Below are 18,413 nucleotides of genomic sequence, written 5' to 3'. Positions count from 1 at the left end.
ACTAGAAAATATGTCAAAATATTATTTCATTATATTCCTGTGAATCAATGAAATATTAAAACATACATTAGGTATTATTGGTTAATATTTATGTTATTAGTTCATATTTTAACTATGTTTATTAAATGTTAACTATGTTAAATGTCATCATCCAAAGCTTGACATTTTTAGACAATAATTGGATAAGTGGATGAAGTAAATGTGGTCTTCTGTGAAGTAAATATTTTAAAATAATGATCACACTGAGGGAGGATTGGAAAACATTGAAATAAAAAGTTAATTTATTTTTCTTAACTCATGTGTTTGCATTAAGCCATAGTGGTACTACATTATGTTTATTCAAGAGAATACTGGGGAAAATGGGATTTAACTTTAGTTTTGGAACATTTAACTTACTGGCAACATAGGTACACTTAGAGTTGCTTCAGTACACTTACGTGTGTCTGCCTTGTGAGATTTAAAGAAGAATTTTATTTTCTGTTGATTGATTGATGTTTGGAGGTGGAATCAACTAGAAGATAGTACAATAAATTAGAAACCTTAAATTTTAATAATATGTTTAAAGTCGTGTGACCTTCTGTAAAATACTATTTTTATTATTGGTCACTTCTTGAAGCTAAGTCATCACACAAGGGCTCTGAATCATATTTCTGGGCCCATAGATAGACCTTATAAAGTTCCTGTGGGATTTTCGTTAAGTGGTAATAACAGGAAGTAATTAGTTGTTTTGGTGGACATAAAACAAATATGTAGTGTTATTCATATTGATTTAAGTGAAAAATTATTTTGTCCCTTAACCTCTGCAAATATTTAAGAAAATTTAATTTTAGTTTATGGCAACTGTTTTCTTGAACTAAATTTCCTAGCAAAAAATTATTCAACTAATCTATTGTCTTTCCTAAACAGTTTCCTCTACAACAGCTACCTCCATATTAAGCACTGGCGCAGGTAAATTTAAAAAAAAAAGTGCCTATTAGTTTTTTTAGCTCCTAAGTGAGCAGTGAAAAGAATTTACAGTTCAGGTGTTTGGGCCCTTTTTTCAAATTCATCATTCTCCATTTACTCATTTATTCAATGCCCATGCCAAGTAGCCAGGTCTACATCCAGTTGTAAAACTGGTAAAGATCATCTTCCCTTCTCAAAGGTTATTTGTCCTAGAAAGAACATTCTGCATACTACTGATTTGGAGAAAGAGGCTATGCTAGAAAATTCTTTATGAAATTCTCTGAAAATAATTTACAATTCTCTTTTACTAACGCTGAGGAATTTTAACTTTAACTGGATGGTGTGTAATTAAAGCAATGGCTAGCAGAGTATAAAATTATATTGAAATGTGTGAACATTTTATAAATGAACTTAACTGTTACATTTAATCGTTTATTGGCATTCTGGGGATCTCTAAGCAGGTCTAAATGAATAAATCTTAACTCTTTCGCTACTATTTTAACATACATTTCCAAATATTTGTCTCCTTTGCATAGCAATTACATTGGTTACCAGTAGCTCACACACAGGTAAGCTATCGCCTCCAACCACAGCTTAATCAAGGGGGAATTTTCAAAAACATTCAAAACTTCCGTTTTAGTATTATGCTTTTGCAATGACATTTTTAGAGGAAGTAGACAAATTTTTGTTTTTTAAAGAATGTCTTAGAGGAAGCATTTGGGAAAAAACATTAATAAGTTTTCAACATTTTACTTATAGTTAAATTTTAAAACTGTAATATCACATTTGGACATCTATCTGTCCTATATGATTAAATGTTTCTAATACATTAATTTCAAGTTGATTCATTTTATGTATGATCATAGATGTTTTTGGAAGCATAATTTCCTGTCTACACAAAACTTAGTTTTCATTGTTTTCTCAAATTCAGCAGCATCCATTCCAGGGATTACAACATCAAGCAGTGAAACAATAGGTAGGTAAATCAGAAAATCTATAAATGATGAATAAAGTTTTTTACATATATGGAATTCTTTTTAGCTACCAACGCAGAACAACTTACAATATTAGAATCAACATCAGTTTGATTATACTTTTGAAATATTAAGGTCTGAATTTTCCCTCTGACCATCCAGTTTTCCTAGTTTACCTTGCTGTTTTGTCTCTCTACCTAAACTTTAAAATTCATTAAGCTTCAGTATCTTTAACATAAATGAAAATATAAGGGAAAAAAGAACTTGAGAAAAATGGCTAGCCAAAAAATTAGCACTGTAACTCTACATTATTTTTGTTTGTGATATAGCCACCTTCTTTTATTTAAACTATAATAATTAATTCTATAATAAAAATAGATATTAATTTTCTTGATTGAAGATTCACATCCATAGTATATGTCATTTCTTCCTAGAGCCTACATGTTTGGGAAAATCGTTGATAGACTTCACCATCCCAACTCTATACTATATCTGACATAGTCACTTTCCTAAAGTTAGGATCTTTTTTCTCCCAACACAGCACTATTTCTCTTTCTCCTGTTATTTATTAATTTTTCTAGCCTTAAATGAGTAAGTTCCTTCAAGTCACAAATCATGATTTGTCATCCTTGTATTCCTAATTATTAATACATCTAGTGTCCAAGGTATAAATATTTGGGGAATGAATGGATGACTATTCTTTTTCCCTGTTGAAAATTTAGAACTCAGGTTTAGAATTTTGGCACAGAATTTCTCATGAAGGTTAAACTATTGGTCAGATATTATTTATAATGATAAATTCAACAGTTCATGTATTTTGTTCATTGGAACCACTCTTCCTTCTATAGGATAAAAAGGTATATTAATAGTTAAAATCAAGACTATTTTTAGATGACAAATTGATAAGATAATATAGTATTATCTATGGCTATAGACTATGGCTATAATTTTGACCATTTTGTAATTCTTAGCATTATTTGATTTATGTGTTAATTGATCTATTTTTATAGTCAAAGAGCAACTATATATCTTAAAGTATCAGCCATCACAGGAGGTATTATTATTAAAAATACCCAAAATAACATGTTTACTTCCTATCAAACTTGCTCTTATGTTGGATGTCATTAACATGACCAGGCACTACTGGCTCTTTCAATGTAAATCTTAGAAAGACAGATACATTTCAGAAATGTTTTCCTCCATTCTGTAATCATAAATTCATTTCCTAAGACCAGTAACAATTTCATCACAATAGTTCTCCTGAATCATCTCATATACACTGCAGAATAATTTTCTAGCTACATATTACCTTAGCTACAAGCAATGGCCTGAATTCCTAATTCTCAGCCTGGTTCTGTTTCTAAGATGATTAATTTGGTTCAGTTATATAGTTCTCCTTTCATTAAAATCATTCATCAATTATTAAAACTTTTGAATCTCGTGACTGTTTAAAGAAATAAAATTTTCCTTGACTGCTTTTTGATGAACCCCATCGATATGCATGAGTCATAAGCAATTTGGATAACTATTTCATGTATTTTTCCAATATGATGATCGCTACCTGTTATATCACAGTAGGTACCCTGAATTAAGAAAACTGGTTTAGTTTTTCCAGTTTATACATATATTTTCTTTTATTGATTTTTCCTTCTCAAACATTCAGTTTTGAACATAACATTCAATTTTATTTGTCAGCACTTCATATTGTAGCAAGCAAACTTTTGATGTGAATCAGGTCATCAGAAGGTTAACAGAGTTTTTGTGAGCAATTGATGGTTTTCGATGTAAAATTTTGTTTTATTAACTGTAAAAAGCTATTGATTACCTTCATGATAACATTTAAAGAATTATAAATCTAATGTAGAGTTGAATTATAGGAAGATTACCTAGCTTATTTTTCCCCAAATTCATTAGATATTATTTATGACTTTCTGTGCTTTTCCATACTGAATCCTAATGTTTTATTTAGTTTCACTGAATTCCAGTAGATATTTCATGCTGTGTAAATATAATATTAATAATTTACTGAACATTATATTAATATTAGTACTATATTGAAGGATATAGCTAAGAAATTTTATTGAGGATTTACTACATTCTAATCATTATTAAGTACTTTTCATTCCTCTCATTAAATCTTAACAATCCTCTAGTTAATCCACAGCTTCTCTCCCCTCATCATTTTATAGGTGAGGAAAGGCAAAGGGCTTAAATAACATTGTCAGGATTATAAGGTTCAGAAAGAAAAGGAGTTTTCTGGTATGACATAGAGAGAAAACAGGGTCATTTTTCTTTTTCTTGTTATCCATGAAATCCAGTAATTGTAGTCAACATTATTTTAAAATCAATATAAAAATGTTTATTTTTCATGTTAAAATTGTGCAATTGTGTCACAAATTGTGTGTTTCAAATAAATTTAGGCAAATAATCCCAGTGTACAGAAAACATCGATTATCAAATTATCTAATCAATAATATCTTCCCAGAATTTATTAATAATGTACATTTAGCTAATCTTATTGCTGGAATAAATTAGGAAGTGCTTATTTCCCAGATAAATTGAGGCACATAAAATTTTTGTTAAATTTTAGCTAAATTTACTAAATTTCAATTCAAAAATAATGACTAGTGGTAAAATTTGTTTTAATTTTTAGTTCCTCATCCACTTTTCCACATCATTTTTGAGGCTATGCCCATATCATACTCAATAGGTGGGAATTTATAGGTCATTCAAATAATAATTAACTTAGTTTTACTTAAAATATGTGACTTGAGAGCTTGGATCATACCGTTTGGTTATCTCTGTTGGTTCAATTAACTGGATGATCATAAATTGTCTACTTCAACTTGTGCTGGGGACTCTTGGACTGACTACAAAATATTCAAAATAAAATGTGACATTTCTGAATTTTAACAATCTTAAGAGATGACATGTCAATTTACTTCCCACTGAGGAATCATAATAATCCATATAAAGTAAAAGTGGTAATCAGAAGAATCTCAGAAAGTACTAGATATGTTTACTGACAGGTGGATGTTGAAGCTTTAAAAGACAAAAAAGGCAAGTCTGTTATTTTTCATTTTCCATGTAGCAATATTTTCTTTCAAGAGACACCAACCAATTTTTTCTTTTTTAACTTTTTTCTAAATTCATCCAATAAACGTGATGCCAAAGTGAAAACAAAACACTTTAAAATGTTTGCTTTTAGAACTCTTTTAAAAGAAATAACAATCTTTTTTGGGGGGGAGATTAATTGCTTTGCACAAATTGTAGGCTTGAAAGTCACATCCTGTTTCTTTTACTGACATAGATGGTTTAAAAGTTGGACAACATTGGACAAATTGTAATGAATTAATAACAAACTATATAATGATTTTTGTTTTTCAGTCTTTTAGGGGTTTCACTTGATCAGTGTTGAGAAACATGGATCCCATTTTTTTATGTTAAAAAAAGCATTAGTCATAATCCCTAGCAAAGTTTTTTGTTTCTATTTAAATATAGTGTGCATCAACCAAAAATATTTACCTAAGGTTTGAAAAGTAAAAGATTAATATTTTCAGATATAATATAGCTAGGAAGGTACCTCATTTTGAATATGTTTTACCTCTCTCCATGAGCTGTCTGTAATAGATGGAAGGATTCATTTCTTAGTCATGGGAACCCATTTCACTCAGAAATTTTCACTGGGACTTAACAATCCCAGTGCTCTAAATGTAATTTCATTTTAGATAATGTATTAGTGCTTTTTTTTTTTTTTTTTTTGAGACAGAGTGTCACTCTGTTGCCTGGGCTAGAGTGCCGTGGGTATTAGTGTTTTGAGTTGAGCCAATATGATTAGTGGAGTAAGTTAATTAGCCAAAGCTTTTCAACTTTTATTTTCTGCTTTGTATTTTAAAATAAATCAATTTAATATAAAAACCTATAATTCTTAATCATGAAGGTAAGATTTCTTTTAAGAAGAGTCTAGGCAGGGGGCCGGGGGGCAAGTTTTTGCCACTAATTTGTTCCCTGAATGAAGTACTTTTGATCAAGCACTGAATCAAACTGTAATCTTGGATAGATGATGAGGTATGAGTTCATTGTTCCATGTATTCTTAACCTTTTTGTTGAGGTAAATAGCATAGAAGTAAAGGAATTTAGAAAAACATTACAGAAAACTTTAAAGCACAAAGGAAGCAATATGTAAAACCTATTTTTTCCCATGCTTTATATATCTGTTTTCTTTTCTATATAGTGAATGCTTTCAAAGGGCTAAAATACTCTGAGAGATGCCTAATTAACCATTCTAATCGTGTTATTTTCAGAAGAAAAATTATGCAGTTACAGAATTTTTCCTCTTTAGATTGACTAATTGTGACACAGAGCTAATATTTACTGAGTACTGCTCTAGCTATATGCCACATATTACCTTACTGATACAGAAAACTCTATGAAGTGGGTGCCTTTATTTTTCCCTGTTTACAAATGAGTAAATGGAAGTACAAAGAGGATAAATTTCACATCCAAGGTTACTTTCTAATAAGTGGCAGAGAGAGAATTAAAATTCAGGACATCTTTTTCTAGACTTCAGTCCTAATGCCTCTGTGTTTTGATGTCTGAAAAAGGGAATGAAGTTGAATTTAATTTAAGTCAGTTATAGAAGTAACATGTAATTGCAGATTCTGATTTCAAATACTTGTGTTAAAATTTATAGTTTGTTTAGTAAGTTTCCATTAAGACTAAAAAAACCCACCTTGAATACATGTGATACTGATTTATATAATTAAAAAGTAGGGTTCTGTTATCAGAATATTGTAAGTGTAGGTTATATATAAATTTTATTTGTGTAAATTGCTTTTTCTAAAATACCGTCAATCAGACAAAGGAAATAATTGCATTAGGCTATTTATACAGAGGTAGCTGAGTGTAGTGGGATGTGAATCAGAAAAGTTAGAATTTGAATCACTTCTCTTTTGGTTACTAGCTGTATGACCCTAAGTCCCTCAAACACCCTGAGACTTAGCATCAGTTTTCTCATCTGTTCAGTGGGAAAAATAATATCTACATTTTAGGGTTTCAAAAGTGAATAAATGTGATTGTGCAGGTTAGCATAATACATAGTAAGTACAGTCAATTTTATTATTGTGAGTCTTATAAAGAATAATTCTTTAGGTAAATGAATTTAGATTTTAGTGGAGAAGTTTAGTATTTTTTCAGTGACTAATCACAAACATACTGCTTCCTGAATCAAAGCCAATTTTAAGGATTTTTAATTTTTTTCAAAAATGAGACATTTTGCAAAAGCTGTAGATTTTGTAGTACTGAGTTTGTTTATAAGGGAAAATGTTATGGTCACTTCTTAAACTTATCTAGCTTATGTTTCTGACATTTATTTTAAGTAAAATGGAATCATTGAAGAAAAATGCCAAAATAATTTTTTGTCTTATAAAAATTAAAGTGATTCTTAGAAGTAATCAAAAAACTTATAGGTAGCTAGAAAATTAATTGTTAGATTTTATATTAAGTTTATGATGAGGTAAAAAAATAAATGGATACAGCCATTTTGAAAAACATTTTGGGTCGAGTATCATATTATTAATACCTTGTAGCATGCAGAGCTATCAATATTTTGGTAAAGACAGCTCTTCCTATTACCTTTAAGCCTGGGCAATAATGAAGCTGATACATAGAAATTAATGATGTCAAGTACATCCAGCATGTACATTTGCAAATAATAGAAAAATCAGTTGAAATTATAATGGCTATGGGTGTCAAAATTAATGAGAATGGTAATGCTTTATCTATCAGTTATGGTAATTAAACCATGAAGATATGGGAATTCTCATATATTCCTATTAGTAAAGACTTATCCCTACTTTTATTGCTGTATCAACAATTTCAGCCTTACATCTTCCGAAGTTCATCTGAGGGAAAAGGGAGCTATATCATAGTAGCCCAACTGGTATGTACTCCAATCTGTGACTAGTTTAGATAACTCTTATGAACCTGATAAAAGATGGGTCCTTGAGATGCACTTTGGAGCATGTTGCCATATTAGCCATATCAATGACTAGGAAAGGCCTTGTAAATATGTTCTCTCATGCATTTGGTAAAAGTATCAGTACACTACCACCTATGAAGTACTGTGTTCCCCTTAAATCCATGTTGATTACAGCATATTCAGATGTATAAATTTTGGAAATTTGATTTTACTCCATATGATAATGCTGCTTTTATTTAAATGTAATTGTCTTCAATCTGAAAGTGCTCAAATTGAGATCACTGAAATTCCGTAAAGGTTAAATCAATATGGAATCTACACCAACATCTTTGGGAATATCAGGGTCTATCTTGCTGTAGCATTATGCTCTTGATAGTCTCATTGGCCATGGCATAATAATCTTTCTATGCTATCCTCACATCCAAATGAGCAAGAGATTCTAATTCAAATGTTCAATTTTTGTCTTCATTAGTGAGAAAAGATATCAGGATTTGAATTGGTCTGTTGGTAGAGTCTGCTTAATACTGATTTTGAGAATTCTCCTCAACTAAACCTTGACACTCATTTTGAGAACTTTCACATCAATTTTCTCTGAAACTACTTAACATATTGATGTATATAGCCATTTTGTAAAGTAATTAGGGGAGACAATATTTCATTTTTTATTTGATATTATATTCTATAATTTCTAGTCTAATTTCTAATATTTCCATGAATATGCTAAATATGTAGTTAAAAAAACTTTAAAACTACCAAAGGTGATGTATTATACATAAAGGCAAAGTTATACAAAAAGCAATATGGGTCAAGTCCTAGTTACTGGATGACTTAGATTTTAGTCCCAACTTTGTCACTGACCAACAGTGATCTTGCACAAATCACTTAAATTTTCCAAGCCCAATTCTTTATATGCAAAATAGGCATAATACTTTTTATTTTGTATTGTTTTTTACTTTTTTATTTCAAAATGTTAATTAAAGGAGTAAAAGTATTTTTGTTATATGGATTTCTTGTATAATGCCTAAGTCATGGCTTTGGTTGTGCCCATCACCAGAAGAGTGTTCATTGTACCCGATAGGTAAGTTTTTATCCCACAACTCCCTCAGATTCTCCCCTTCTTGGTTTCTCATATCCTTTATATCACTTTGTGCCAGCATGTACCCATTTTTAACTCCCACTCATTAGTGAGAATATATGGTGTTTGGTTTTCCATTCCTCCTGAGATACTTCACTTAGCATAATGGTGTCCAGTTCTACCTATGTTGCTGCAAATGACATTATTTCATTCCTTTTTATGGCTGAGTAGTACAGCATTTTTATATATATACATATATGCCACATTTTCTTTATCCACTCATGAATTGATAGGCACTTAGGTTGATTCCACATCTTTACAATTGGGAATTGTGCTGTGATAAACATTTCAGTGCAGGTATCTTCTTGATAAAATGACTTCATTTCCTTTGAGTAGATACCCGGGAGTGGGATTGCGGGATCAAATGGTAGGTCTACATTCCTTTCTTTGAGGAATCTCCATACTATTTTCCATTGAGGTTGTACTAATTTGCAGTCCCACCAATAGTGTATAAGCATTCCTTTCTCTCTGCATCCACACCAGCATATATTGTTTCTTTGACTTTTTAATAATGGCCATTCTGATAGGGGTTAAGTTGGTATCTCATTGTAATTTTAATTTGCATTTCCCTGACGATTAGTGGTGTTGGGCATTTTTTTCATATGTTTGTTGGCCATGTGTCTGTCTTCTTTTGAAAAACTTCTGTTTATATCCTTGGCCCACTTTTCGATGGGATTGTTTGTTTTTTTCTTGCTGATTTCTTTGAGTTCTTTGTAGATTATGGATATTAGTCCTTTGTTGGATATATAGTTTGCAAATATTTTATTCTATTCTGTAGGTTGTCCATTCACTATGTTGATTATTTCCTTTGCTGGGCAGAAGCTTTATAATTTAATTAAGTCCCATTTATTTATTTTTGTTGTTATCGTATTTGCCTGTGAGGTCTTAGTCATAAATTCTTATTCTAGGCCGATGTCTGGAAGAGATTTTCCAACCTTTCTCTCTAGAATTTTTATGGGTTCATGCCTTACATTTAAGTCTTTAATCCATCGGGAATTAATTTTAGTATATGGAGAGACATATGGGTTCTATTTCATTTTTCTGCATGTGGCTATCCAATTTTCTCAGCACCATTTATTGAATAGGGTTTCATTTCCCCAGTGTATGATGTTGTTGTCTGCTTTGTCAAAGATCAGTTGGTTGTAGGCAGATGGTTTTATTTCTGCATTTTCTATTCTGTTCCATTGATATATGTCTGCACTTTTATACCAGTACCTGCTGTTTTGGTTACTATAGCCTTGTAGTAAAATTTGCCATTAGGTAATATGATGCCTCCAGATTTGTTCTTTTTGCTTAAGATTGCTTTGCTTATTTGGGCTCTTTTTTGGTTTCAAATGAAGCTTAGGATTATTTCCTCTAGATCTCTGAAATATGATGCTGCTATTTTGATGAGGATTGTGTTGTATCTGTAAATCACTTTGGGCAGTATGGACATTTCAATGATGTACCATTCCATGAGCAGAGGTGTTTTTTTCCATCTGTTTGTGTCTTCTGTGATTTATTTCATCGGTGTTTTGTATTTCTCCTTGTAGAGATCTTTCACCTCCCTGGTTAAGTATATTCATAGTTATTTTATTTTCCTTGTAGCTATTGTTAATGGAATTCAGTCCTTGATTTGACTCTCAGCTTGAGTGTTATTAGTATATAAAAATGCTACTGATTTGTGTACATTGATTTTGTAACCTGAGACTTTGCTGCATTTATTTATCAATTCCAGGACTGTTTTGGTGCAGTCTTTAGAGTTTTGTAGATACAAGATCATATCCTCAGCAAACAGGAATAGTTTGACCTCTTTCCTGATTTGGATGCCCTTTATTTCTTTCTCTTGCCTGATTTCTCTAGCTGGGACTTCCAACACTATTAACATGTTGAATAGAAGTGGTGACAGTGGGAATCTTTGTCTTGTGACAGTTCTTTGGGGGGTGCTTTCAACTATCCCCCATTTAGTGTGATGTTGGCTGTGGGTTTCTCACATATGGCTTTTATAATTTTGAGATATATTCCTTCTATGTATAGTTTGTTGAGAGTTTTTATCATGAAAAGGTGTTAGATTTTATCAAATGCTGTTTCTGCATCTACTGAGATGATCATAAGGTCTTTTTGCTTCTACTTATGTGGCGAATCACATTTATTGGTTTGTGTATGTTGAACAATCCTTGCATCCCTGGGATGAAAACCACTTGATCATATTCAATTATCTTTTTGATGTGCTGTTGAATTGGGTTTGCTAGTATTTTGTTGAGGACTTCCATATCGATGTTCATAAGAAATATTGGTCTGTAGTTTTCTTTTTGTGTTGTGTCCTTTCTTGGGTTTCGTATCAGGGGAATACTGGCTTCATAGAATGAGTTAGGGAGGATTCTCTAATTCTCCCTGTTATGGAATAGTTTTTATAGGATAGATACCAGATCTTCTTTGTAGGTCTGGTAGAATTTGGCAGTGAATTTGTGAATTTGTTCCAGGGATTTTTCTTTGTTGGGAGATTTTTAATTACTGCTTCAGTCTTACTGCTTGTTAATGGTCTGTTCAGGATTTCTATTTCTTCATGATTCAGGCTTGGGAGGTTGTTTGTGTTCAAGAATTTATCCATTTCTTCTAGGTATTCTAATTTGTTTGCATAGAGTTTTTCATACTATTCACAGATGATATTTTGTATTTCTGTGGTATCAGTTGTAATGTCTCCTTTTAATTTTTGATTAAGGTTATTTGATTCCTTTCTCTCTATGTGTAGTGAATCTGGCTAGTGGTCTATCAATTTTGTTATCTCTTCAAAGAGCCAACTTTTTTTTTATTGATCCATTGTATTTTTTGTTTGTTTGTTTCCGTTTTATTTAGTTCTGCTCTGAGCTTTGTTATTTCTTTTCTTCTGCTGGCTTTGGGATTGGTTGGTTCTTCTTATTCTAGTTCCTTAAAGTGTGACATTAGGTTATTATTTTGTGATTTTTCTGTCTTTTTGATATAGGCATGTAAGGCTATGAACTTTCCACTTATGATTGCTTTTCCTGTATCTTATAGATTTTGAAAGCTTGTGTCTCCTTTGTCTTTCAGTTTGAAGAATTTTTTGATTTCCATCTTAATTTCATCCTAGACCCAAGAATCATCAGCAGCAGGTTGTTTAATTTCCATGACTTTGTGTAGATTTGAGTGTTTCTCTTGGAATTGATTTCTAGTTTTATCCCACTGTGGTCTAAGAAGATTTATCATATAATTTCAGTTGTTTTACATTTACTAAGACTTGTTTTGTGGCCTAAGATATGATTAATCTTGGAAAATGTCCCATGTGTTGATAAGAAAAATGTATATTCAGTAGTTTTTGGGTAGAATGTTCTGTAAATGTCTGTTAGGTCGATTTGTTCTAGACTCTTGTTTAAGTGTTTTTTTTTTTTAAGTATTCATTGTCTCTTTTGATGATCAGTCCAGCTTGGTCAGTGGAGTATTGACATCCCTGACTATTAAGACGCTGCTGTTTATGTCCTTGCTTAAATCTAGAAGAATTTGCTTTATGTAACTGGGAGTGCCTATGTTAGGTGCACATATATTTAGGATTGTTATGTCTTCTTGTTGAATTTCTCTCTTTTCTTCAATTATTTCTTCAATTAGGTTTTGTGGGCCTTTTGCTTTTTCTTCTTCTCCATCAGAGATATCTATTATTCTTATGTTTGGCCATTTTACATAATCACATATTTCTTGTAGATTTTTCCTTCCTCTGGATTCTTTGTTCTCTATTTTTGACCAACTGGGTTAATTGAAATAGTTGTCTTCAAGCTCTGAAATTCTTTCTTCTGCTTGGTCTAGTCTATTCTTAAAACTTTCCACTGTGTTTTATATTTTCTTAAATGAATTTTTTTTCATTTCCAGAAGTTCCATTTATTTTTTTAAACAATATATTTATCTCTTTAGTAAGTTTTTAATTCATTTCCTGAGTTATGTTTCTAGTTTCTTTGAGTTGGTTTTCCATTTTTTCTTGGATCTCATTGAGCTTCCTTACAATCCATATTTGCAATTCTTTATCTGTCATTTCAGTATTTTCATTTTGTCCAGGACCCCTTGCTAGAAGCTGGTATGCTCCTTTGGGGGTATCTTTTCACTCTGATTTTTCATACTTCTGGAGTTCTTGCACTGATTCCTTCTCATCTGAAGCAGTTATCATTTCTTGTTTTGGATTTTATTTTGTTTAGATGGGGCTGTTTTTTCCCCCTCACTCTTAAGAGTGTGTCTGTAGCATATTTTGGGTAAAGACCTTTGGCTTTGCTTGTGGGTACTTTTGGGGGGGTCTAAGTACTGGGTCTAAGTACTCTGGTTATAGATATCCTTAGTGTGGTGGCTTTCTCAATTGCTAGTTATTTGTAGGCTATAGTGGTGGTGTACTATATGTGTGGGTACATTTTCTGTCTCTTGTTAACAAGAGGAGATGAAGATCTTTGAACTCCTTTCTCTTTCCCCAGCCTAGTGGTCCTATTAACAGTGTGGATTATATTGGGATGTCCAGTTTAATCTCTTAGACACTAGGTGGTGCTTGCAGGTAAGAGTCAGCCATGCCCTGTATGATTGAGTCAGTAAATGCTGTAATGGGCTGTACAGGTTGTCCTCCCTGCCAGTAGGTGGTGCTTGCTGTAAAGAGCCAGCTGCAGCAGTATGTTTTAGGGACCTGCATCTGACTTTAGTTGACCAGGAGAAGTACTGAGATGCCCAAAGTGGTGGCTGGGGCTCTGGAACTCTCAGGGAACTCCTTATTCTCCACCACAGCAGAGTCAGGCGGGGGAGTGAGGCTGGTTGGGGTTGGATCAGATGAGCCTGTGTTCAGGCTCCACAAAGGCAGTCACAAGAGCTGTCTCAGCAAGGGTCAAGAGTTTGCTGCCAGGCCACTGGGGATAGCCACAAGGGAGGGGCTGAAGCAGCCCCACCAAGCCAAAATGTCTGCTTATGGGGGACAGGCTATCTAGGATTCATAGGCTGGCAGTCAGGTGTGGGTTTTGCTTTTCTTCCTCTTCCCTTGTCTTGTGGATCTCCTTCTGGTGTCTGACTGCAAGTAGCCACCCGAACTAGCTGAGCTCACCAGCAATGGCACCGTGAACGGGGGGGCTCTCCTTCCCAGGATCCCACCTTGGACTGAAAGTGTGCTTTCCTGTTGAGGCAGGGGTGCTCCACAAGTGTGCTGTGGCTCAGACCCACACTACACTCTCCTTTCAATTTTGCCAGCATGGGCTCCCTTGCCTCCCAAGATTAGTTCACAAATCTCCTCTTTGTGTCCCTGAGTGACATGATTGAATCCTGGGGGTACAGGATCCAGCATGCAGGGCTGTCCTCTGATCATCTGGGCTCAATCCCTGAATGTGCTAGAGAGAAGCATGCTGGTCCTGAATTCCCCCTGGAGTGCTCAAGCAGGCTAAATGTCTCTCAGCTTCAGAGTATGCCCTGCTCTGTTGGAGCAGCCAGGCAAGTAGCACCAGGGAGGTCTGGCAGGCAGGGAGCTCACAGACCAAGCACCACTTGGTTTGCTGCAGGTCTTTAAGAAGAAAGGCATGAGCCCCACTTTCTGTGGAAGCTTTGGTGTGGTGGGCATGCCAACAGAGGAAAGCAGCCATTCCTGAGAGCCCTGGCTCAGTCATCCCTTGGGGCATAATGCCACAGCAGTGGACAGAGGATGGGAGGGGGAGAAGAGTCTAAATGGAGGACAGCTGGCACTCTGGTCCTCTTTGTCCTTCTGCCTGAAAGGCAGCCCACCTGGAATGTCCAAGCTCTGGGATCACATAGTTCTCCTGGGATCCACCAGCCCCCTGTGACCACCACAGTCTGGGCAGGAGTTGGGAAATGTTTGTTTAGAGACCAGTGACAAGAAAATTGAAGGGCTGAAGCTCCCTGGGGAGTACAAAGGCACACAATGGGTGGAGAAGCAGTATGGTGCCCACTACCTCAGCTCAGGTCTGTGGTGAGGGGAAGCCATTTGGAGCGGGCTGGCAGCCCAGTGCTCTGTTCTCAAGAAGTTCCCAGTTCACTGGTGGCAGAGCTTTTGGGCTTGTGAGGGTAGAGAAGCTCTCCAGCAGCTCAGGAGCCAACTGACTATAGAGATGTGAAAGGAGGAAAAACAAACACCCCCATCTACCCTTTCCATGGGGCTCCAAGTTCCTTGGGGTCTGATCTCTGCCAAAATCTTGCTCCTTCCTATTCTGTTCCACAACTTCTTCCCATGGAATCTGTGGTAGGTTCTGAGACTTTTTCCTCAGAATTGCACCTGAGCTATGTTTTTTTTTCATCTGAAACTTTTCCTTCTTTTTGAGATTATCTGGTGACCGATATCTCTAGTCAGCCATCTTGTCCCATCCTCTGATATAATACTTTGACTTCATTCATCATTCATTCATTCATTTTATGGACAAGTATTTATCAAACACCTATTATGTGCTAGGCACTCTGATAGGCATTGGAGATACAAAACTGAATTAAAATAGACGTGGTTCTTGCCTTCAAAGAGCCTAAAGTTAGTCAGAAAGATGGATATCAATCAATTAATTACAAAAACAAGTAGAAACTTTCATCAACACAAGAGCTATGAAGTGTTTAAAATGGGGCATGGGATGAAGGAGAGAGGATTTAATCAAGTCAGGGAGTTAAGGAAAGACTGAAGAAAAGATAACAGTTTAACTAGAAAAAGAGCAGAAAGAACCACGTTCCAGGTACGGAGAACTGCAAACAGCAGGTATGAAAGATAGAAAGAAGGCCAGCGTGGTTTGATGGAGAACGAGAATCAAACAGATTATGTGAGAAGTTCTGTCTTCTTTCTTCCTCCTTCCTTCTCTTCCTCCTCTTCTATAAAATAGTAAATGTCATTGTTGCCAGGGATTTTTAATAGAAATTAACACTGAAAGAGAGAAATACCTGACTCTTTATTGTTTATAAAAATCTCAAATTAATGAAGGCTTATTTTTACGTGCACAGACCCCTCACCAAACATTTAATGAACTCCCACCACAGCTCTAGCAATGTTCAGGCAATGGGAATACAAAGACAAAACATGGCCTCTTCTTTCGGAAGTTTACTGATAATCTACAACAGTTGTTTATTGGGAACTTCAGATTTATTTTCACAAGCTTGTTATATCAAATCATAAAAATAAATTTAAAAAATATTTCTCCTTTCCCCCTCAAGCCCTTATAGACTAAACACTATTTAATAGAAAAATTTCCAAGCTGCAGACAACCAGAAGCGGAGGGAAATTGAAGAAACCGTAAACTGCAAAATCAGCATCTGCATAACAGAGAAGTGATTTTGTCATAATGAAATATATATTTGTTCCATTCTGCATTTAGTAGAATTCAGCATATGCGTATGTGTATGTATACACATACAGACACATACATTCATTGGAAGTACATCATGTCACTATTTAAAAAGTGAAACAAAATTTGTTATTAACTCTAAACACTAAATATATGACTGTCTATATTGAAAACTATTTAACAGGAGAGCAATTAGTCTAGTATTTTTCCTTTATAGCCAGAAAAATTCATTGATTTCTGTTTCTCTTATCAGGAACAACTCCTTTCACTGAACCTTTTACTACAGGTCAGTATATTAATTCCTGGTTTTACATGTGACATCAAAATATCTAATGATATAGATTGTTAGGAACTTTGGGTTTTTAAGAAAGAATTGATATGAAAGTTTGGCTTTTGAAAAAATATTTCAAACAAGTAGTTTACTAGGCTTTTCCCTCTTCTTTAAACTTATTTAAAAAACAGAATTTAACTTGTTTTTGATCAATTTATATTGATTGGCTATAATATGGTTTTCAGTTTTATTTTCTTCCTTAGCATCTACAACAGCAGTAAATATCTCAATTTTTTTTAAAAGAATGTAAGTTGAGAGAAAATATGTGTATATTTAATAACATATTTTACTCTTTAGGTGTTTTAAGTGTAAAAATAGCAATCAGCTATTTCATAATAGAGTTTTATCATTGTTATTATCAGCCCTAGGGAATAGAGATTAGGGCCTAAGGTTCTACTTATTTTAAAACAGTTACTTAGACAAATGTATGAAGACTTAATGTGATCCAATTCAAAATGCAGAAAGATGTCTTTGTAAAACAAAAGCAAAAATAAATAAATAAATAAATAAAATAACTAACCAGAATCTTTGAGAAAATATGAGAAGAAAATCTCAGAGAGCAGAGAACTCTGGGCAGAAAGTCACTGGATTCATTTATTCTATTTTCTATAGTAGAAATTGATAATAAAGTCCAAATAGACTTTAGATGAAAAGTTTGTTTTGTGTTTTCCCCAGGCATTACTAGAACTTCAGTTCCCATCACCTCAGCAGCTGGAAGTGCAGGCACGACAGGAGTAGCAAGCCCCACCTTCCCCAGTGCTGGGGGCATATCAGGTAAATTAAGCTCAGAACCAAGTATGCCAGCCTCAGTTAAGCACCTGTTTTCAGGCAGTGCTGCTCAGGACAATATTTGTCAGAATAAAAACATTAGACTTAGGTGATTATTCCTTATATGTAATTAAAATGTAATATATTACATTTTCACGAGTTGCTTTCTTAAAGTATATCATGTTAGAACTATATACACCCATTACTTGAAAATTGGTGGTGCCTGTGCACTTTTTTTAGCCAGGTGTTTGTTTTTTCTTTACCTTCATAAGGGACAACTGGAGTGTCACCAGGTGTAACCACAGCAGCTGACAATGAAATTTCAGGTGACACAGGCTTCAGAGGAGGTGATGCAAAGAAAGGAGTCAAATGCTATCTCTTTCATAGCTTGTTTCTACAAGGAGTCCTCTTTTTCAGCTGAGCAACAACTTGACCCTGAGTACAGTATTAGATAACAGGGGCCAAGTGTTGGAGCTATCTAAGTCGACTGAGTCAACTGGATGACTTTGTGGGAAAATTCAATGATTAATATTTATATATTAATAAAATATTAATGATATATTTCTATGGAACATGAAAACTTTGAATTATGTACAAATATAAAATACATAATTTAATCAACATTAACACTCTGGTAGTTACTATATTGTCATTATTCCCATGAGGTGAGAAATTAATAAAAGATCTCCAAGCTGGCAGAGGCAGGATTAGAACACGGACCCCTCAGCCCCACGTGTAATAGCTAGCCCCACGGTTCTGTGATCTGTGCCTGAGAGCCTACATCCAACAAAAGCCAATGAGAATATGCTTGTCCTTATGCATCTTGACTAAAGTTTAACTATTTTTGATTTCATGAGTAAAATATTACCGACATTCTTTAAGCACAGATAATTTTGCTTAAAAACAAACTGGATCCATTTGTACTCACCATCAAATTGGTATTAACTAATCAACACATAAATGCACATATAAGAATAACATTTATTGGATGTTGGGCAGGGGG

General features: G+C 34.0%; 1 protein-coding gene across 1 annotated transcript in view; it reads left to right on the top strand.

Annotated features, from left to right (window-relative positions):
* Positions 1–18,413, top strand: part of MUC19 (mucin 19, oligomeric) — a 151,205-nt gene that overhangs the window by 57,729 nt on the left and 75,063 nt on the right. Inside the window, 5 exon segments of the mRNA XM_012638394.1 lie at positions 907–948; positions 1,482–1,514; positions 1,877–1,921; positions 16,565–16,597; positions 17,318–17,416. Coding sequence (XP_012493848.1) covers positions 907–948; positions 1,482–1,514; positions 1,877–1,921; positions 16,565–16,597; positions 17,318–17,416 — 252 coding nt within the window.

This window comes from Propithecus coquereli, unplaced genomic scaffold (genome assembly GCF_000956105.1).
Source record: "Propithecus coquereli isolate 6110/MARCELLA unplaced genomic scaffold, Pcoq_1.0 Scaffold13, whole genome shotgun sequence".
NCBI lineage: Eukaryota > Metazoa > Chordata > Mammalia > Primates > Indriidae > Propithecus > Propithecus coquereli.
This window is presented reverse-complemented; position numbering and strand designations above follow the sequence as displayed.